The 23,211-nt window shown below is 40.1% G+C and overlaps 1 protein-coding gene across 1 annotated transcript in view; it reads right to left on the bottom strand.

The window, feature by feature from the left end:
* Positions 1 to 1,910: 1,910 nt before the first annotated feature.
* Positions 1,911 to 23,211, bottom strand: part of SLC10A1 (solute carrier family 10 member 1) — a 33,384-nt gene continuing 12,083 nt past the window's right edge. Inside the window, exons 3-5 of the mRNA XM_053602455.1 lie at positions 13,900 to 14,078; positions 5,782 to 5,978; positions 1,911 to 2,730 (exon numbers count right to left, since the gene is read on the bottom strand). Coding sequence (XP_053458430.1) covers positions 2,522 to 2,730; positions 5,782 to 5,978; positions 13,900 to 14,078 — 585 coding nt within the window. The 3' untranslated portion in view covers positions 1,911 to 2,521. The remainder of the gene's footprint in view (positions 2,731 to 5,781; positions 5,979 to 13,899; positions 14,079 to 23,211) is intronic.

Raw genomic sequence — 23,211 nt, 5'->3', positions numbered from 1 at the left:
ATATACATACATTTAAAACATAAAATACCTCCAGAATCTGTTTTGACAGTGTCCCTTGTGTCCATATTCCCCCATGCTTTTTCTTTATTATCGCTGGCATCTGGCTACCTAGGTTTCTAAAACCAAATGAAGGATGGTGTGTTTGAAAAACAAATTATAAAATTTAATGAATTTCTTGCTTATCCTAAAAGTTATAACAGTTTTGATAGTCAGATGGTACAGAACTTGACCAGTGTACATGATCATGCTTAAGGGACTATTCACATTCTGCTTTGATTATTCTTGAGACACAGGACAATAAGTGGTTGAGAGAAAACAATAGTAAAAACTGCCTGAGGTTGTATGCCTCTCTTCAGCAAAGTGTTAGAACCCTCTATTCCTTAGTCCTCAAACCCTGCCCAGTAAGTGCAGGAAATGAGTTCTATAGGAATCTCAGAAGACTGGTTAGATATTCTTAGACTTCTGTTAGGATGCAAGGCTAGATAAATAATTGGTAACAGTGGATAACATCTACTTAACACCTGATTGTGCTAGCCAGTTGCCGTTTTAAGTTCTGTACCTGCATGTTGTACTGAATCTTTATGGCTATTTAACAGGAGAGAATTCAGGGTCTTTTTCAAAGAACAAATTTAAGTGGTAGATTAGTAATAGAATCCAGAAAGTCTGGCTCCATAGCCCCAAAACCACATGTTCTCATGACATAGACTTATGCCCTACCCTACCCTTTTGGGCATATTGAGAAAGGCAGAATAAGACTCCAAAGTGGATGTTGCAGTCCGTGGTTGTGGTATCTTGAAGTTAAAAGACTGGAACATGGGCAATGAGGTTGCAAAATTAGGTCTTTATTAGTATCCGGTTGATTTGGGAGTTGGTGTTATACCCATACTTGTTAATATGAGGAAACTGGGTTTATTTTAATCTGTTGTAACTTCAGCTTTGTAATGTATTTCAAGATCAAAATCCTTTTCCCTTGTTAGGTTCTTTTGAGTATGGTCCTCAGGGCAGTGTGGTAGTCCGTTCTTGACATTTTGAGTATTTCTCTTGTCTACCCCTAAATTAAGGCTTACTACTGTCAACAAGTGGGAATACAATAAATTTCATCCTTTGAAAAGATTGTGTTCTAGATTGGTTTCTGGCTAGCCTTTGTTAGGGCATGGTGCAACCTTTGTTTTCTATGTTTTATTCCTTTCATTTTGTTTCTCGTGACAGTTTTAAGTCCAACCCTATCTTCCTCTAAAGCTAAACAAACTTAATTTTTGAGTGTTTTGTATAATAAAGACTAGTAGATGTTTCCTAAATAGAGAAAACAATTTGAGTAAGTAGGCATATATAGATCAAGTGGTTAAGTAGGAGACCTTTTCAGACATCTGTATGTATGATTATTCTGGTGCTGAAAATACTCGTTAGTCTAGTACATTTGCTAGCTTGTCTTGGTTTTATTAGTACCTGATCATACTAAAAGATAATGAAAATCACAAGTAGGCACATTGACTGCAAGTGTTAATACTTAGTAATCTGCTTAGTCCTATTTGCATATGAGCGATGTGCAAAGTGTTTAAATTTTATTAGAAAAAACTTGAAATTTGAGAGTTCTATCTGAATACAAACTATGATACTGCCCTGAGTGTTTTTTATTTTTTAAATTTGGAATCATGTATTTTTGTAATAGTTGGCAGTACTCTTTGAGTTTGGGGTATACTTTGTGTTAAAACCACTGATACCTAATGAAGTTACAGAGTAGGTTATTAGTAATATTCTTCAGTGTGGTTCCTGGGTTTTCTTTGTCAAAGTGTCTCTTCATACTTCTGGAATTCTCCAGACTAAAATTTCAGTTATGGCTGTAGCTATTTTTGAGTTTCTTGTCTAAGTGCTTTTGCATTCATTTTATTGTGTTCATACTTGCATACTGGTTTCTTTTTTGTTTTTTTTTTTTTTTTGAGACCATCTTAGTCACCCTGGCCCTGGGGTTGAGTGCTGTGGCATTGCTCACAGCAACCTCAAACTCACAAGTAGCTGGGACTATAGGTTCCTGCCACAACGCCCTGCTATTTTTAGAGGCGGGTCTTGAGTTTGTGAGCTCAAGTGATCTGTCCTCTTTGACTTCTTATTAGAATGCTAGGACTACAGGTGTGAGTGACCATGCCGGGCTGGTTTCTTACCTGTGTTCTTGAGAGTCTTAATCCCAAAAATATCAAAAGGGAAGGAATGAACTTGGAATCTTTGAAGTCTAATCCTATAGTATTCTTCTATAGTGCTCTTTAGCATTTTGTTTGCCTTCTGGGTCACAAGACTTGAGATTTGGGTATTTGATTAATGGATAAAACACCCATTCATTGATTAGTTAATAAGCTTATCAGACGCTTTGTATTTCTGCCTTCATACTATTTATAGTCACTCTACATGTCTTATTTTTTAAATAAGTAGCAAATCTTAAACGGATAGGTGAGGCTTCTCAGGTTGACACCCTCTGTCTTCCCAGCCAAGGCTTGATGTGATAGGTTTTGCTGGAAATGGAGAAAACTCAGGCAAGGCTGCTGTTTTTGCTGCTCTCTGGTTTACCATCCTGTTTTTCTGAATTGCTTTCTGACCAGATTCTGGGGTGAAGGTGATGGTCTGGGAGAAGGACTAGACTGCAAGGGGAGCCCTCTTCTTTTATGTGGGTGCCATTTATCAGAGCTTCTGGAGTTGTTTCTTCAGTTGTGGCAGCTGTGTAAATCGTATTTGCTTTATCTGTAAAGTTAAAAAGAGTCACAGTTGTAGAGGGAGAATAACAGTAGTTGAAGTTTGTTTAGTCTGGAAAATAGAAAAATCCAACTTATTCTAGGGTATTGTGTGTGCACTGATTTTCTACTTATCTACAGTTGCATCTCTCATTACTTACTCCTAAAAGTCACTTTTTCCCCAATATCTGTAGTGGCAGTACTAGTAATAAAAGGCCTAGTAGAGGGCGGTGCCTGTGGTTCAGTGGGGAGGGCACTGGGCCCCATAACAAGGGTGGCGGGTTCAAACCCAGCCCCAGCCCAAACTGCAACAAAGAAATAGCTGGGTGTTGTGGTAGGCGCCTGTAGTCCCAGCTACTTGAGAGGCTGAGGCAAGAGCATCGCTAGAGCCCAAGAGTTGGAGCTTGCTGTGAGTTGTGACGCCAGGGCATTCAACCCAGGGCGACATACATAAATACATACATACGTAAAAAAGTTAAAAAGGCCTAGTATATATGATTAGTGTATTTGAGCCTTTATTACTTCTCTTTTCTAATATGTGTAAAACAATAGGGGAGGTGAGTTTGTATGCAAGGATGATTTATGTTCTGTGTCAGGAGGGATAGGGAGGAAACAGCTTTAGGATGGGCTAGCCACGAGAGTTTGCACCCTTGTTCCGGTCCTCCTTCCACACAGGTCCTCCCTCCACACACTGCTACCCCTATTTTCTGCACATGTAGAGGTGGTGGCAGCTTTCTAGGCAAGAGTTGAGGTCCACTTTATTCTATGTAGAGGTACAGGGGTCAAAATCCAAAAACTTGTGACAGATTTTTCACCCTGACAAAGCTGGTTGGGCTGTTAGCTTAAAAAATAAGTTGCTTTGGTTTTTGACACTGGGATTTTTGGAGATGCATTTGAGAGGAGTGTTTTTTTAAATAATGGTGTTTGTATTACCCAAGCTGGAGTGCAGGAGTATGATCATAGCTCATTGGAGCCTGGAACTACAGGGCTAAAATGTTCTGCCACCTCAGTTTCCAAGTAGCTAGAACTATTTTTAAATTTTTTGTAGAGGGGGGAGGAAAAGCGGAAGGAGGGGGGTGGGGCCTTGGTGTGTGTCACACTTTATGGGGGCAAGACATGATTGCAAGAGGAACTTTGCCTGACAATTGCACTCAATGTAACCTGGCTTATTGTACCCTCAATTAATCCCCAACAATAAAAAAAGAAAAAAAAATTTTTTGTAGAGACATTGGTCTAGCTATGTTACAATCTAGATTTAGAACTACTGGTTACAGGTGTGGGCCATCCTGCTGGCCTGTTTATTTCTTTATAAGGCTAAAGATTCAGTATTCCCCTCTGAGGGCATTCCTAGGACTTCAAACCTATTTGAGATGCCAATTGTTCTAGAAATTTCTCTGCATTTTTGGTAAGAGGATAGAAACCTTGTGGGCAACAAATCTCGAATTGCTTTCAGAAAATCATCAGACTAGATTGTTTTATACAATACTGTGTAGTTTGGAGCCAAAGCTTACAACGTGGTTCAGCCATTTTATGTCAGCTATTGAGTTTTTTTTGGGGGGGGGAGGGGGCTGCTGGATAGCGAAGATTACCTCTCTGCCAACTTAAAGGAAAAGAATTTGCATTTGCTAATACCATGAATTCTAACTGGGAAGGTTGCCTGTTTTCTTAGGGTGTAAGTTACAATCCCCAGGGTCTAGAAAAGGTTTAGAAGGGGCCCTCAATTCATGGGAAGTAAGACAGTTGAGAGATTTGAGTAAATGGTTAGGAAGAATATATTGATGTTTGGGAGTATAAAATAAAATGAGTGATAAAGTTTGAGTTTCCTGGTTTAAGAGAAAGCTTTGGAGTTAAAGTGTTCTTTGAGGAAGGGACGCTGGTCTTTTTATTATATCTTGAAGGTAGCTTTGAGCATTTTAGAAATGAGGTGCTATATTAATCCAGTAGTAATGAAGTTTATTGTGGTCAGTGTTTAGCAAGCTTAAGTTTGCTGTGTAACCAGAGTTAAATTTTCCTTTGGATTCTGAGTTATATTAGGCTGCTTTGCCTTAATTTTCCTCATGGGGGTGCTAGAGGTGCCAGGACTGTGACCTGGTTCCAGGACATGAGAACGTTGTCCTAGAAAACAAACTTGCCCAGGGTCACCAAAGTGGAAAGTCCACAAAACGCCTGATAACCTCAGTGATGTAAAAGCCAACAGACATGTACTTGAGTGTGAAGGGGATATGGAAACATGAAAATTGTTGGTTAGGGTCAGAGAAATCAAGGCTAACTTGTGATTTAAATATATAATGTTGGCTCGGCACCTGTAGCTTAAGCAGCTAAGGTGCCAGCCACGTACACCAGAGCTGGCGGGTTCGAATCCAGCCCGGGCCTGCCAAACAACAATGACAACTACAACCAAAAAAATAGCCGGGCGTTGTGGTGGGTGCCTGTAGTCCCAATTACTTGGGAGGCTGAGGCAAGAGAATCACTTAAGTCTAGGAGTTGGAAGTTGCTGTAAGCTGTGATGCCACGGCGCTGTACCCAGAGCAGTAGCTTGAGGTGCTGTCTCTGTCACACACACACACACACACAACACACACACAATATATATATATATATATATATTATAATTTATTTATTTATATATTTACATGAGTTAGCCTGGGCAGCAGAGTGCTCTGTCTCAAAAAAAAAAAAAAAAAGTAAAGGACTTTGGTTGAGGCCTTTCACACAAGTAATATTTTAGAACTGTCTAATATCCAGAGCATTCTGTCCTTTTCCCTTGTGCTGAGGAAATGGTGCCTCCTACTTGGACAAAACAGCCCAAATTGTGTCAGCCTTAATGAGGTAAACTGCATTTCTAATTCAATTTGCCCACCTAGAAGGCAGAAATGAAGTACAGTTAATGAAGTAGTCTTGGCCTTATAAGGTCTCTTGAATACTTCTGAGAGCTACCTGGTTCTTAGTGTCGTGAATAGATAATACTCTATACAAAAAGTCCCTACTAGAAATTTGATTTTTAGCAGGCTGGTCTAATACAGGGCAAAATTTGAAGGAGGTAAGATAATTCAGCACTCACCTTTGGGAGTCTTGATTTTCTTATAGCACCAAAAGATGGCAATGAGCAAAAGCCCTTCCCCAAGCTGGAAAATCATGTAGAGGAGAGGAAAGAAGAATAGGGGTCCAATGACTTCAGGTGGAAAGGTCACATTGAGGATGGCAGAACAGAGTTGAATATTTTGGCATCCAGTCTCCATGCTGACCGTGCGTCTGCACCTGTGTGGGTAGGAAAATAGAAAGCCTGTATGCACTGACAGAAGGAGCACGAGGGAACAACTTTGCTTGCACTTCTCCCTCCCTCCCAGATACTCCAGGATCTGCTCAATAGTCCTACATAGGAAGATGGAAGGGAGCCAGGAAAGTGGAGTGCAGTGGGTTCAAAATAAGTCAAGTAAACCCACTTGACACTAATTGAGCTCTGGGGGGATAGTGACTAGTAGATTCACATTGGGGGTTTTATGAGCAGGTTTTTAAATAGCTTGGGAATCTATAACTTGTCTGCTTTTGCAAGATTACCAAAGTTTGGAGAAATGTGTAGTTGTTGAGGGATGAAAAGGAAGCGTAAGTATCGTTCCTTGGCTTGTTATGTTGGGTGAATGGGCCGATTATACTTTAAACATACAGTAGAAGATAGTTTGTCTGAAATGTCTGGGACCTTATCCTCAAGTTTCTGGCTTAAACTTTTTTTTTTTTTTTTAATTAAATCATAGCTGTGTACATTAATGCAATCATGGGGCACCATACGCTGGTTTTATAGACCATTTGATACATTTTCATCACACTGATAAACATAGCCTTCCTGGCATTTTCTTAGTTATGTTAAGGCATTTATATTCTACATTTAGTAAGTTTCACATGTACCCTGGTAAGATGCACCCTAGGTGTGGTACCACCAATCACCCTCCCTCCGCCCATCCTCCTCCTCCCCTCTCTTTCCTTCTTCCCCATATTCTTTTTTTTTTTTTACTATTATTTTTTTTTTTATTAAATCATAGCTGTGTACATTGATAAATTCATGGGGCATCATTCACTAGCTTCACAGGCCATTTACCAAGTTTCACATATACCCTTGTAAGATGCACCGCTGGTGTAATCCCACCAATCCCCTTCCCTTTACCCACCTCCCCCCTCCCTCCCCTCCCTTTCCCCCTTCCCCCTATTCTTAGGTTGTAACTGGGTTATAGCTTTCATGTGAAAACCCTAAATTAGTTTCATAGTAGGGCTGAGTACATTGGGTACTTTTTCTTCCATTCTTGAGATACTTTACTAAGAAGAATATGTTCCAGCTCCATCCATGTAAACATGAAAGAGGTAGTCTCCATCTTTCTTTAAGGCTGCATAATATTCCATGGTGTACATATACCACAATTTATTAATCCATTCGTGTATCGATGGGCACTTGGGCTTCTTCCATGACTTAGCAATTATGAATTGGGCTGCAATAAACATTCTGGTACAAATATCTTTGTTATGATGTGATTTTTGGTCTTCTGGGTATATACCTAGTAGAGGAATTGTAGAATCGAATGGCAGGTCTTTTTTTAGATCCCTAAGTGTTCTCCAAACATCTTTCCAAAAGGAACGTATTAGTTTGCATTCCCACCAGCAGTGTAGAAGTGTTCCCCTTTTTCCATATCCACGCCAACATCTCTGGTCTTGGGATTTTGTGATATGGGCTAATCTTACTGGAGTTAGATGATATCTCAAAGTAGTTTTGATTTGCATTTCTCTGATGATTAAGGATGATGAGCATTTTTTCATATGTCTGTAGGCTGTGCACCTGTCTTCTTCAGAGAAGTTTCTCTTCAAGTCCCTTGCCCACCCTGAGATGGAATCACTTGTTCTTTTCTTGCTAATACGTTTGAGTTCTCTGTGGATTCTGGTTATTAAACCTTTGTCAGAGACATAACCTGCAAATATCTTCTCCCATTCGGAGGGCTGTCTGCTTGCTTTACTTACTGTGTTCTTGGCTCTGCAGAAGCTTTTTAGTTTGATCGGGTCCCAGTAATGTATTTTTGATGCTGCTTCAATTGCCTGGGGGGTCCTTCTCATAAAAATATTCTCCCAGGCCAGTTTCTTCAAGAGTTTTCCCTGCACTTTCTTCTAGTATTTTTATAGTTTCATGTCTTAAGTTTAAATCTTTAATTCAGTGAGAGTCTATCTTAGTTAATGGTGAAAGGTGTGGGTCCAGTTTCAGTCTTCTACAGGTTGCCAGGCAGTTCACCCAGCACCATTTGTTAAACAGGGAATCTTTTCCCCACTGAATGTTTTTAATTGGCTTGTCAAAGATCAAATAATGGTAAGTAGCTAGATTCATCTCTTGGTTCTCTATTCTGTTCCATACATCTACCTCTCTGTTTTTGTGCCAGTACCATGCTGTTTTGATCACTATCGATTTATATTGTAGTCTGAGGTCTGGCAGCGTGATTCGTCCTGCTTCATTTTTATTTCTGAGTAATGTCTTGGCTATTTGAGGTTTTTTTCTGATTCCATATAAAACGAAGTATTATTTTTTCGAGATCGTTAAAGTATGACAGTGGAGCTTTAACAGGGATTGCATTAATTGCTTTGGGTAGTATGGACATTTTAACAATGTTGATTCTTCCCAGCCATGAACATGGTATGTTTTTCCAATTGTTAACATTTTCAGCTATTTCTTAGATTTTCTTAGTTCTCTTTATAGAGATCTTTCACGTCCTTTGTTAGATAAACTCCCAAATATCTCATCTTCTTTGGCACTACTGTGAATGGAATAGAGTCCTTAACTGCTTTTTCAGCTTGACTATTGTTGGTATATATAAAGACTACTGATTTACGAATGTTGATTTTGTAACCTGAGACACTGCTGTATTACTTGATCACTTCTAAGAGTTTTGTAGTAGAATCCCTGGTGTTTTCCAGCTATACAATCATATCATCTGCAAAGAGGGAAAGTTTGATTTCTTCTGACCCTATATGGATACCCTTGATCACCTTTTCTTCCCTAACTGCAATGGCTAAAACTTCCATTACAATGTTAAAGAGCAGTGGAGACAATGGGCAACCTTGTCTGGTTCCTGATCTGAGTGGAAATGATTTCAGTTTAACTCCATTCAATACGATATTGGCTGTGGGTTTGCTATAGATGGCCTCTATCAGTTTAAGAAATGTCCCCTCTATACCAATTTTTCTTAAGTGTTCTGATCATGAAGGGATGCTGGATATTATAAAAAGCTTTTCAATTGAGAGAATCATATGGTCTTTGTTTTTTAATTTGTTTATGTGCTGAATTATATTTATAGATTTTATGTGTATTGAACCACCCTTGAAACCCTGGGATAAAACCGACTTGGTCATGATGTATAATTTGTTTGATGTGTTGCTGGATTCTGTTTGTTAGGATCTTGCTGAATATTTTTGCATCAATATTCATTAGTGATATTGGTCTATAATTTTCTTGATAGGTCTTTTCCTGGTTTGGGGATCAAGGTGATGTTTGCTTCATAGAACATGTAGTATTCCTTCTTTTTCTATATGTCGGAAAAGGTTGGGATCTTGTTGAGTATTTTTGCATCAATATTCATTAGTGATATTGGTCTATAATTTTCTTTTCTTGTTGGGTCTTTTCCTGGTTTGGGGATCATGGTGATGTTTCCTTCATAGAACGGGTAGTATTCCTTCTTTTTCTATATTTCGGAAAAGGTTGAGTAATATAGGTACTAGTTTCTCTTTAAAGGTTTGGTAGAATTCTGATGTGAAGCCATCTGGTCCTGGGCTTTTCTTTTTAGGGAGATTTTGTATAGCTGATGTCAGAACTTGATATTTCAGAACAATAGAATGCTATTTCAGAACATTTGCACTTGATTCTGGCTAAGTCTTGGAAGGTGACGTGCTTCCAAGTATTGGTCAATTTCCTTCAGATTTTCATATTTCTGAGAATAAAGTTTCTTATAATATTCATTAAAGATTTTTTTAATTTCTGAGGAGTCTGTTGTTATTTCATCTTTGTCATTTCTGATTGATGAAATTAGAGATTTTACTCTTTTTTCTGGTTAGGTTAGCCAAAGGTTTATCTAGTCTATTGACCTTTTCCCAACTTTTTGATTTATTGATCTCTTGTATAATCCTTTTGTTTTCAATTTCATTTAATTCTGCCCTAATTTTGGTTATTTCTTTTCTTCTACCGGGTTTGGAGTTGGAATGTTCTTCTTTTTCCAGTTGCTTGAGATGTCCCATTAAGTTGTTAACTTCCTCTCTTTCCATTCTCTTGAGGAAGGCTTGCAGTGCTGTAAATTTACCTCTTACGACTGCTTTTGCGGTATCCCAGAGGTTGTGATAATTCATGTCTTCATTGTCATTTTGTTTCAAAAATTTGGTAATTTCCTTCTTAATCTCGTTTATGACCCAGCTATCATTCAGCATAAGGTTATTTAACTTCCATGTTTTTGTATGAGTATGCAGATTCCTGTTGTTACTGAGTTCAACTTTTATTGCATGGTTGTCTGAGAAGATGCAAGGAATAATTTCTATTCCTTTAAATTTACTGGGGTTAGACTTGTGACTGAAGATGTGATCGATTTTGGAGTATGTTCCATGGGTGGATGAGAAGAATGTGTATTCAGTTTTGTTGGGGTGAAATGTTCTGTAGATGTCTGTTAAATCCAAATGTTGAATGGTTAAGTTTAAATCTAAAATTTCTTTGCTCAGCTTCTTATTGGAGGATCTATCCAATAAGAAGGATAGATTGATTTTAACACTGCCAAAGGAGTGTTAAAATCTCTGACTATTATGGAGCTGGAGGAAATCAAGTTGCTCATGTCTGTTAGAGTTTCTCTTATAAACTGAGGCGCATTTTGCTTGGGTGCATAAATATTAATAATTGAAATCTCATCATATTGAGTATTACCCTTAACAAATATGAAGTAGCCATTCTTATCCTTCCTTATTTTTGTTGGTTTAAAGCCTATTGTAACTGCAAATAGAATTGCAACACCTGCTTTTTTCTGATTTCCATTTGCCTGAAATATAGATGACCATTCCTTCACCCTGAGTCTATATTTATCTTTTAAGGTAACATGAGATTCTTGTATGCAGGAGATATCTGGCCTGAGTTTTTGTATCCAGTCAGCCAACCTGTGCCTCTGTAGAGGACAATTTAAGGCATTCACATTAATGGAGAATATTGATAAGCCTGGTAGAATTTTGGGTATTGAGTTTTTCAAAAGTCCAGTGGACGTTTTTGATCCTTTTGCCATTGTGGAAGTTGGAGTTCGATCAAAAGTTTCTGAGTGAGTTTACTTTTTTTGGTGGAGGATTGTGCTGGTCATTATGGAGAATCAGTCTGAGAGTATCCTGGAGAGCTGGTTTAGTTATGACAAATTTCTTCAACATGTGAATGTCATTAAAGTATTTCATTTCAACTCAGTTTAGCTGAATACACGATCCTGGGTTGAAAGTTATTTTGTTTTAGGAGATTTAAAGTTGATGACCACCTTCTTCTAGCTTGAAAGGTTTCAGCAGAGAGATCTGCAGTCATTCTAATATTCTTCCCTTTGTAGGTTATGATTTTCTTACATCTGGCTGCTTTCAGAATTTTCTCCTTTTTTTTTTTTTAAAGAGAGTCTCACTTTATCATCCTGAGTAGAGTGCTGTAGCATCACAGCTCACAGCAACCTCCAACTCCAGGGGTTAGGTGATTGTCTTGCCTCAGCCTCCCAAATTGCTGGGACTACAGGCACCCGCCACAGTGCCCAGCTATTTTTTTGTTACAGTTTGGTCGGGGCTGGGTTCGACCCTCCCACCCTCGGTATATGGGGCCAGTGCCCTACTTACCGAGCCACAGGTGCTGCCCTCGCTTCGACATTTTAAAAATGTGTGGTGGTTATTTGAGACAGTCTCACTCTGTTGCGCTGGGTGGAGTGCTGTGGCGTCATAGTTCACAGTAACCTCAGACTTAAGAGATCCTCTTGCCTCAGCCTACTAAGTAGCTGGGACTGCAGGCACCTGCCACGATGCCTGGCTAGTTTTTCCTATTTTTAGTAGAGATGGGGGTCTCACTTTGCTCAGGTTATTCTCGAACTCCTGAACTCAGTCAATCTCTCCCTGCCCCTCCACCTTGGCCTTCCAGAGTGCTAGGATTACAAAATGTGTGATAATTAAAAACCAAAAAACCCAAACTCAATTCTGCCCTGTTATCAATCTTTGGAACACATTCTCAGTTTTGCTTTGTATTTTATGGATTAAAGGGTGGATGTTTACATTAATGAATACATAATTCATTGAATTAGGACTTAGTGTATTAAAGTATCTATTAAAAATGTAGTAACATCATAGCACATTATGAGGGAGATTGCTGTGATGGAACTTGATACCGTGCCCATTACCATCTGTAGCACCCTGTTTTAGTGAAAATTGACATCACTAAGTGGTCATTGGCAGCCTTTTGGCTCATGATAACCATCTTGTGTTACATCCTATGGTGATTTTTTTTTTTTGAGACAGAGTCTCACTTTGTTGCCTTGGTAGAGTGTTGTGGCATCACAGCTCACAGCAATGTCAAACTCTTGGGCTCAAGCGACTCAGACTCTTACCTCAGCCTCCCAAGTAGTAGGGACTACAGGTGCCCGCTACAACACCTGGCTTTTTTTTAATTGCATTTGTCGTTGTTTAGCTGGCTCTGGGTGAGGTTTGAACTCACCAGCCTCAGTGTGTGTGGCTGGAGCCATAACCACTGTGCTATGGGCACTGAGGCGGCAATTCGTTTTTTGTTAAATTACATTGGTTTTAAAATGGGTAATTAGGTTGTGGCAGGTGCCTGTAGTCCCAGCTACGTGGGAGGCTGAGGCAAAAGAATCACTTAAGCCTAAGAGTTTGAGGTTGCTGTGAGCTGTGACGCCATTGCACTCTAATGAGGGCGACATAGTGAGACTTTGTCCTAAAAAAAAAGGGTAAATATATATATATACACTTTTTTTTTTTTTTGAAACAGAGTCTCAGTCACCCTGGGGTTGAGTGCCATGTCATAGCTCACAGCAACCTCCAAACTCGTGAGCTCAAGCTATCTTGTTGCTGCAGACTCCTGAGTAGCTAGGACTACAGGTGCTCACCACAATGCCTGGCTATTTTTTAGTGATGGGGTCTTGCTCTTGCTCAGGCTGGTCTCAAACTCCTGAGCTCAGGCAGTCCACCTGCCTCAGCCTCCCAAAGTGCTAAGAGTACAGGTGTGAGCCACTGCACTTGGCTCTAAAAAAATATATATATATGTGTATATATGTGTATGCATATATAGTTTTTGAGATGAGTCTCACTATGTTGCCCTCGGTAGAGTGCTGTGGCTTCACAGCTCACAGCAACCTCAAACTCTTGGGCCTAAGTGATTCTCTTACCTCAGCCTCCCAAGTAGCTGGGACTACAGGTGCCCACCACAATGCCTGGCTATTTTTGTTGTTGTAGTTGTTTGGCAGGCCCAGGCTGGGTTCGAACCCTCCAACCCCAGTGTATGTGGCCGGTCCCCTAGCTGCTGAGCTACAGGCACTGAGCCCAGTAATTATATTTTAAATTGTTTAAAAATTAAGTTTTTTTGGGGGGGGGTGGGGGTGGGGGTTTTACTAATGTTTAGTGTTTAGATTTCAGAATTTGTTTGCTGTGGCTGAAAAGAGGAAATGTCCTTGTGGTACTTTCTCTGTGTAGACAGGAGGGTCTCTGACGTTCCCACACCATGCCCTCAAACTTCTCTAAAGTAGCAACTGTGCGTGTGAATTGGATTACACTTTAGCCAAGGTGCATAGTTACTTCAGATCTGAGTAGCACTTAGCAGAGCTTTTACCCAGTGGTCTTCTTGTCGGGTTTAAACCCTAGGCAGAAATGGAGGAAAAGTGAGAAAGTACTAACACCTGTTATGATGACCTGAAACTACCCCAGTGCCACTAACTACCAAGGAGTTGGGCAGGACATGGTGTCTAGATTTGGGGTGTATGTGGGGGATACTTTGCCATTAGCTATTGCTGTTTGGATGATGGGGTTTAGCTGGTGCATGTGAACTTATTTGCTAGGAAAATGCCTTGCCCAGATCTCACCTTCACTAGACCCTTATCCTTTTCCTCAGAGGCTAAGACAAGAATGAAGCTCATGGCACAGGGGGACTTAAACGAATACCTACCGTCCATTGAGGTGGAAGAGCGTAGAGAGAATGTAGCCCAGCAGAAAGCCAATAAAAGGCATCAGGGAGGAGGTGGCCAGCAAGAGTGGCGTCATGGCAACCAGGATGCTCTTGCCCACATTGATGGCAGAAAGGGCGATGACGGCCACACTGAGCAAGAGAATGATGATCATACCTCCCTGGGCATGAGACAAGAAAAAGTGGTTAAAGGGGTGGAGAATAGGGAGGAACAGAGAGGTGGGGAGGTCCAGGTGGGGATTGGAGGAAAAAGGGAATGTGAAAGACCTTCATCTTCCATATTTTAGGATTTTTTTTCTTTTCTTCTTTTTTTTAATTTGTTTTTTGAGACAGAGTCTCACTTTGTTGCCCTCAGTAGAGTGCTGTGACATCATAGCTCACAGCAACCTCAAACTCTTGGGCTCACATGATACTCTTGCCTCAGCCTTCCGGGTAGCTGGGACTACAGGTGCCTGCCACAGTGCTGTGGTTCAGGCTAGTCTCTAACCAGTGAGCTCAGGTAATCCACCTACCTTGGCCTCCCAAGTGCTAGAATTACAGGTGTGAGCCACTGTGCCCGGCCCCTAGTAACACTTTTAAAAATTGTGATAAAATATAAAATTTGCCATTTTAATTTTCCTGTTTTTTTTTTTTTTTTTTCTTTTTGAGATAGAGTCTTACTCTGTCACCCTGAGTAGAGTGTCATGGTGTTACAACTTATAGCAACCTCAAACTCCTGGGCTCAAGCAATCCCCTTGTCTCAGTTTTCCTAAGAGACTGGCCTCAAACTTTTGAGCTCAAGCAATTCCCAGAGTGCTAGGATTACAAGCGTGAGCCCACCTTGCCTGGCACATTTTAATCATTTTTTGAGTGAACCTTTCAGTGGCATTAAGTACATTCACATGTTATCCTAATGACGTTTTAACATTTATTTATATTCAAATTTTGGTTATATAGCTTTCCATTTCTGTTTTCAATCTATGTTGTAGCTGATGTGATCATATGAAACATCATCTATACCAAACAGTGGTCCTATCCTAGGACAGGAAGAACATTCACACATCCCATCAATAACCACATGCTTCAAGTTTTATTAAAAGACTTACTAAATAATGGGCTTCCCACTTTGCCTTTCATTTTTAATTGATTTCCCCTTTGGATTTCTGCCTTTTGGATTTGTCCTATACTTAATGACCAAATAGTTTTTATCCCCATCCAAAGAATATAATGGATAACGTAGGGGAATTGAGATACAGGAATTGTTCCTCTGTGTGGTCATTCACTCCCATTCCTTCACTCACTCTTGTTCTCTCACTTGTGGTGCAGAGTGGTGGTTATGACACAGACTTTGGTTTGATCTGTGTGAAAGCTGGCTCTGCCAGTCTCTAGGTATGTAAACTTTGGCAAGCCACACACCCTTTCTGAGTGAGATTGATGGCACAGGACCTGGCTGACTTATAGGGACCACTTATTGAATTGTAGCTTCTATTATTGCTTATAGGTAAAAAGAGAAATTTAACATTTTGAGACTTTCCTGTCACTCTCACTCATGCCATCTGTGGAAATATGTATACAATCTGCTGTTGAGACCTCTGTGGCCTTGGGTAATGGCTTCTCCATAGGTCGCCAAGTTTTGTACCACCTGGCTTTACTCCCTGGTCACTGCCCATTCGTGGGCAGCTAATCTGTTGGCTTGACAGTGACACATGACTTACAATAGATACACCAAGTTAACATTTTAAAGATGTCCCATTTGTGGGCACTGCCCATTAGTGGGCAGCCAATCCATTGGCTTGTCAGTGACACATGAGATGATGACAGGGCCTCTACACACAAAGGTGGCCTGCACAAATAGGGGAGTGGTTGAAAAAAGCAGATTCTCTCATATACGAGGGTCTGGATTACAGAAAGGGAAGCAGTAGCACGGACAAGAGTTAAGAGACACAGAAGTCCGGGAGCAACTGGAGCCACAAGTTAGCAGAAGCCATAATACAGGGGAGTCAGGTCAGTTCAGCAGCAGAAGCAGGTGTAAGAAAAGCCTAAGTAGAGTGAGTCAATATAATGGCGTGATCCTTATTAAAAGTGGTGGATGAGCTTGGCGCCTATAGCTCAGTGGCTAGGGCGCCGGCCACATGCTCTGCGGCTGGTGGGTTTGAACCCTGCCATGGGCCAGGGCTTGAACAACAATGACAACTACAACAAAAAAAAAATAGCCGGATGTTGTGGCAGGCACCTATAGTCCCAACTACTTGGGAGGCTGAGGCAAGAGAATCTCTTAAGGCCAAGAATTTGAGGTTGCTGTGAGCTGTGAAGCCACGGCACTTTACCAAAGGTGACATAGTGAGACTCTGTCTCAAAACAAACAAACAAAAAACCCAAAATCACATGGAGCTGTTGATGTCTGGTTGTTTCACCCTGGAGGTTTTAGCCAAGGACAAAATGGGTCCAAGGTACACCTGGGGTTTGGAGATCACCTTTTATGTAGCTCTTTCTTAGTGGACCCTGTCTTTCCAGCCCAAGTATTTCTTAGTCCTTTTATTATTCTCTAGGGTCATTTCAACTCTTGTTTTTGCTGTGTCATTGAGTGGTAGATGTGCAACACACCCGGAACAGGAGACTGTTCAGCTTGGCAGTCACTATATTATAATTATATTAATAATTATTGATAATCCTGGTTCTTCCAAGAAAGTTTTCAGGGCCTCAGTCCGATCTGGAAATTGGGAATAAGGTGGGAGACTGAATTTTATGTGAAGCTCTCTCCAGCTTTCAGAGCTGAGGTTCTGCCTTTGCATCCTTAGAAGACTTTTATGGTTACTCTGAGGTAAAAAGGAGTCATGTTCTCATAACAGTTGTCATTAGCAGTGTGAAGTTAAAGGGAAGGACAGAATTGTATTAAATAATAGCAGTGGTCACTTCACATTTTTATATTCTGTGATTTTCAAAATTCCTAATATCTCATAAACTATCATAAAGAAATTACATGATGTCCTGCAATCCCATCACTGGGCATCTACCCGGAAGGAAAAAAATCCTTTTATCATAAGGACACTTGTACTAGACTGTTTATTGCAGCTCAATTTACAATCGCCAAAATGTGGAAACAGCCTAAATGCCCACCAACCCAGGAATGGATTAACAAGCTGTGGTATATGTACACCATGGATACTATTCAGCTATTAAAAAAAATGGAGACTGGGTGGGGTGAAGCAAGATGGCGGCGAGTAACAGCTTCTTTGCATCTGGGCACCGTGAGTCTGGGGAGATAGGACTCCAGGAATCTCTGGCTAGTGGGATCTGCCTATCAACACCCCTGCGAGGATACAGGGAGTCAGCGAGAGACTTTTGGACCCCAAGAGGAGGACTAAAACAGTGGAAAACTGGCAAGTGGTTGCGTGTGTTCAATCCGTCTAAACCCGCCCGCAACTGTAGGTTCAGTAGCAGCGAGACTGCAAACCAGAAAGGCCTTACCTGTGAACTGTTTTGGTGTCTTTGGACTTGGCACTCAGTTGAACTGCCTTGGGGGGAGCCTGAGCGGGAGTGTGGAGAACTTTGGCCGTTGTCTAGGGCCCCAGTCTGAGCCACTGAGCCAGACGGAGCTAATAGTGTTTGGCTGTGGGTCACAGGGAGCCATTGTGAGCGATCTGCCCCGGCAAGCTCTGCCCTCAGGGTTGCAGAGCTAGAATTGGGTGGGAGCTGGTAACCCAGAGACCAAGTAGCATAAGGGTGGGGTCTGAGCCGCCTTGCAGCCCTAACCCTCAGGGGCAGAGTGAGACCAGTTTTGGCACACTGGGTAAGTGGATAGCCACTTCAGCAGTGATTCCAGCGACAAACACTTTCCTGGGAAAGCTTCTGCTCAGCAAGTGAACAAGTTCAAAGTGCCTTTTAAGTGGGCTGAAGAGTGTGTCTACCTGCTGGGGTTTGAGAAATCAGCAGCCTTCATCGTATCAGAACTGTGATTAACATCTCATACCCCAGAAGACCACGTGTTGCCCAGACAATATTCAATAACATATACATACTGCTTTGTTTTTGGTTGTGTTTTTTTTTTTTTTTTTTTGGTTTGGTTGTTTTGTTTGTTTATTTTGATGTTGTTGATGTTGTTTTGTTTTTTAAGTTCAACATTTTCCATACAGATCCTTTTTCTTTCTCAATTTTTCTAGTTTAATTATAATTTCCCACTGCTGCCTTTTTCAGTAATTAGAACTTCATTTTTGCTAGTGTTTCTACCACTATTATTTGGTTTTTCACCCAATTTTATCCCGTAAAGTTTTCTGTTTGCTTGTTTTGGTTTGATTTATAGCATTTTTGTCTTTCCTCTCTACTTGGTGGAGGTGGGGTACTGTGTCAGATCAGGTTAGCAAAGAGCTGCTGACCTCAAGGGAACCACCCAACTGGGCACCCCCCAGAAGGTGGGGTTTTTTAAGGTTGTGTCAAAGTACCCTACTGTACACCTATATTGCTCTGTCTCCCTCTTTCTGTGCCTCTCTTCTTTTTGTCAATATTCCTTTTACCCACCCCCTCTCCTTTCTCTATTTTTCTTTGTTTTCCTTATCACTCGGTCCTCCTTTGTTTCATCCCTTTTTTGCTCTTCAACCTTCTCACCCTTCTGATCCTGTAACCCTTAGTCCACAGGCACGAGAACTTAAAGAGCAAGAGGAAGTGAAAGGAAAATTAGGGCAAGGAAACAGATAAAAGAAATCACTCATGAGGAAGAATTAGCAGAAAACTCCAGGCAACATGAAGAACCAGTCCAGAACAACCCCGCCAAGGGACCATGAGGTAGCTACTGCAGATGATTCCACCTATAAAGAAATGTTAGGAATGACAGAAAGGGAATTTAGAATACACATGTTGAAAACAATGAAAGAAATGATGGAAACAATGAAGGAAACTGCTAATAAAGTGGAAAATAACCAAAAGGAAATCCAAAAACAGAATCAAATAAGAGATGAACGATATGAAGAATATAAAAAGGATATAGCAGAGCTGAAGGAACTGAAACAGTCAATTAGGGAACTTAAAGATGCAATGGAAAGTATCAGCAACAGGTTAGACCATGCAGAAGAAAGAATTTCAGAGGTAGAAGACAAAGTTCTTGAGATAACTCAGATAGTAAAAGAGGCAGAAAAGAAGAGAGAGAAAGCAGAACGTTCACTGTCAGAATTATGGGACTTTATGAAGCGTTCCAACATACGAGTTATAGGAATACCAGAAGGGGAAGAAGAATGCCCCAGAGGAATGGAAGCTATACTAGAGAATATTATAAAAGAAAATTTCCCAAATATCACCAAAGATTCTGACACACTGCTTTCAGAGGGCTATCGAACCCCAATTGCCTCAACTCTAACCGAGCTTCTCCAAGACACATTGTGATGAACCTGTCCAAAGTCAAGACAAAAGAAAAGATTCTGCAAGCTGCCAGGAGTAAGCGCCAGTTGACCTACAGGGGCAAATCCATCAGATTGACCGCAGACTTCTCTAATGAAACTTTCCAAGCAAGAAGACAATGGTCATCTACCTTTAATCTACTTAAACAGAATAATTTCCAGCCCAGAATTCTGTACCCTGCTAAGCTAAGCTTCAAAATTGATGGAGAAATCAAATCATTTACGGATATACAAACATTGAGGAAATTCGCCACAACAAGACCAGCTCTACAGGAAATACTTCAACCTGTTCTGCACACTGACCACGACAATGGATCAGCAGCAAAGTAAGAACTCAGAAATAAAGGATAGAACCTAACCTCCACATTGATGCAAAAGATAAAACTAAGCAATGGACTCTCACAAAATAAGATGAATAGAATACTACCACACTTATCAATTATCTCAATAAATGTTAATGGCTTGAATTCCCCACTGAAGAGACATAGATTGGTTGACTGGATTAAAAAACACAAGCCATCCATTTGCTGTCTGCAAGAAACACACCTGGCTTCAAAAGACAAATTAAAGCTCCGAGTCAAGGGTTGGAAGACAATTTTTCAGGCAAATGGAATTCAGAAGAAAAAAGGAGTTGCAATCTTATTTTCAGATACATGTGGATTTAAAGCAACTAAAGTCAAAAAAGACAAAGATGGTCACTTTACATTGGTCAAGGGAAAAATACAACAAGAGGACATTTCAATTCTAAATATTTATGCACCCAATTTAAATGCTCCCAGATTCTTGAAACAGACCTTACTCAGTCTGACCAATATGATATCTGATAATACCATAATAACGGGATTTTAACACTCCTCTTACAGAGCTGGACAGATCCTCTAAACAGAAATTAAACAAAGATATAAGAGATTTAAATGAGACCCTAGGACAACTATGCTTGATAGACGCATATAGAACACTCCATCCCAAAGATAAAGAATATACATTCTTCTCATCACCCCATGGAACATTCTCCAAAATTGATCATATCCTGGTACACAAAACAAATATCAACAGAATCAAAAGAATTGAAATTTTACCTTGTATCTTCTCAGACCATAAGGCACTAAAGGTGGAACTCAACTCTAACAAAAATGCTCGACCCCACACAAAGGCATGGAAATTAAACAATCTTCTGTTGAATAACAGATGGGTGCAGGAAGAAATAAAACAGGAAATCATTAACTTCCTTGAGCATAACAACAATGAAGACACAAGCTACTAAAACCTGTGGGATACTGCAAAAGCAGTTTTGAGAGGAAAATTCATCGCTTTAGATGCCTACATTTGAAAAACAGAAAGAGAGCGCATCAACAATCTCACAAGAGATCTTATGGAATTGGAAAAAGAAGAACAATCTGAGCCTAAACTCAGTGGAAGAAAAGAAATATCCAAAATCAAATCAGAGATCAATGAAATGAAAACAAAAGAATCATTCAGAAAATTAATGAAACAAGGAGTTGGTTTTTTGAAAAAATAAATAAAATAGATAAACCATTGGCCAGACTAATGAGGAATAGAAAAGTAAAATCTCTAGTAACCTCAATCAGAAATGATAAAGGGGAAATAACAACTGATCCCACAGAGATACGAGAGATCATCTCTGAATACTACCAGAAACTCTACGCCCAGAATTTGACAATGTGAAGGAAATGGATCAATATTTGGAAGCACACCCTCTCCCTAGACTCAGCCAGGAAGAAATAGAGCTCCTGAACAGACCAATTTCAAGCACTGAGATCAAAGAAACAATAAAAAAGCTTCCAACCCAAAAATGCCCTGGTCCATATGGCTTCACTCTAGAATTCTATCAAACCTTCAAGGAAGAGCTTATTCCTGTACTGCAGAAATTATTCCAAAAAATTGAGGAAGAAGGAATCTTCCCCAACACATTCTATGAAGCAAACATCAACCTGATACCAAAACCAGGAAAAGACCCGAACAAAAAGGAGAATTTCAGACCAATCTCACTCATGAATATAGATGCAAAAATTCTCAACAAAATCCTAGCCAATAGATTACAGCTTATCATCAAAAAAGTCATTCATCATGATCAAGTAGGCTTCATCCCAGGGATGCAAGGCTGGTTTAACATACGCAAGTCCATCAACGTTATCCACCGTATTAACAGAGGTAAAAATAAAGATCACATGATCCTCTCAATAGATGCAGAAAAAGCATTTGATAAAATCCAGCATCCTTTTCTAATTAGAACACTGAAGAGTATAGGCATAGGTGGCACATTTCTAAAACTGATTGAAGCTATCTATGACAAACCCACAGCCAATATTTTACTGAATGGAGTAAAACTGAAAGCTTTTCCTCTTAGAACTGGAACCAGATAAGGTTGTCCTCTGTCACCTTTACTATTCAACGTAGTGCTGGACGTTCTAGCCAATACAATTAGGCAAGACAAGGAAATAAAGGGAATCCAAATGGGAGCAGAAGAGGTCAAACTCTCCCTCTCTGCTGACGACATGATCTTATACTTAGAGAACCCCAAAGACTCAACCACAAGACTCCTAGAAGTCATCAAGAAATACAGTAATGTTTCAGGATATAAAATCAATGTCCACAAGTCAGTACCCTTCGTATACACCAATAGTAGTCAAGATGAGAAGCTAATTAAGGACACCACTCCCTTCACCATAGTTTCAAAGAAAATGAAATACTTAGGAATATACCTAATGAAGGAGGTGAAGGACCTCAATAAAGAAAACTATGAAATCCTCAGAAAGGAAATAGCAGAGGATATTAACAAATGGAAGAACATACCATGCTCATGGACGGGAAGAATCAACATTGTTAAAATGTCTATACTTCCCAAAGCAATCTACCTATTCAATGCCATTCCTATCAAAATACCAACATTGTACTTTCAAGATTTGGAAAAAATGATTCTGCATTTTGTATGGAACCGGAAAAAACCCCGTATAGCTAAGGCAGTTCTTTGTAACAAAAATAAAGCTGGGGGCATCACCATACCAGATTTTAGTCTGTACTACAAAGCCATAGTGCTCAAGACAGCATGGTACTGCACAAAAACAGAGACATAGACACTTGGAATCGAATTGAAAACCAAGAAATGAAACTAACATCTTACAACCACCTAATCTTCTATAAACCAAACAAGAACATACCTTGGGGGAAAGACTCCCTATTCAATAAATGGTGTTGGGAGAACTGGATGTCTACATGTAAAAGACTGAAACTGGACCCACACCTTTCCCCACTCACAAAAATTGATTCCAGATGGATAAAGGACTTAAATTTAAGGCATGAAACAATAAAAATCCTCCAAGAAAGCATAGGAAAAACACTGGAAGATATTGGCCTGGGGAAAGACTTCATGAAGAAGACTGCCATGGCAATTGCAACAACAACAAAAATAAACAAATGGGACTTCATTAAACTCAAAAGCTTCTGTACAGCTAAGGAGACAATAACCAAAGAAAAGAGACAACCTACACAATGGGAAAGGATATTTGCATATTTTCAATCAGACAAAAGCTTGATAACTAGGATCTATAGAGAACTCAAATTAATCCACATGAAAAAAGCCAACAATCCCATATATCAATGGGCAAGAGACATGAATAGAACTTTCTCTAAAGATGACAGATGAATGGCTAACAAACACATGAAAAAATGTTCATCATCTCTATATATTAGAGAAATGCAAATCAAAACAACCCTGAGATATCATCTAACCCCAGTGAGAATGACCCACATCACAAAATCTCAAAACTGCAGATGCTGGCATGGATGTGGAGAGAAGGGAACACTTTTACACTGCTGGTGGGACTGCAAACTAGTACAACCTTTCTGGAAGGAAGTATGGAGAAACCTCAAAGCACTCAAGCTAGACCTCCCATTTGATCCTGCAATC

This window comes from Nycticebus coucang, chromosome 9, assembly GCF_027406575.1.
Source record: "Nycticebus coucang isolate mNycCou1 chromosome 9, mNycCou1.pri, whole genome shotgun sequence".
NCBI lineage: Eukaryota > Metazoa > Chordata > Mammalia > Primates > Lorisidae > Nycticebus > Nycticebus coucang.
The sequence above is the reverse complement of the archived record's forward strand: the minus strand, read 5'-3'. Positions and strand labels throughout refer to the sequence as shown.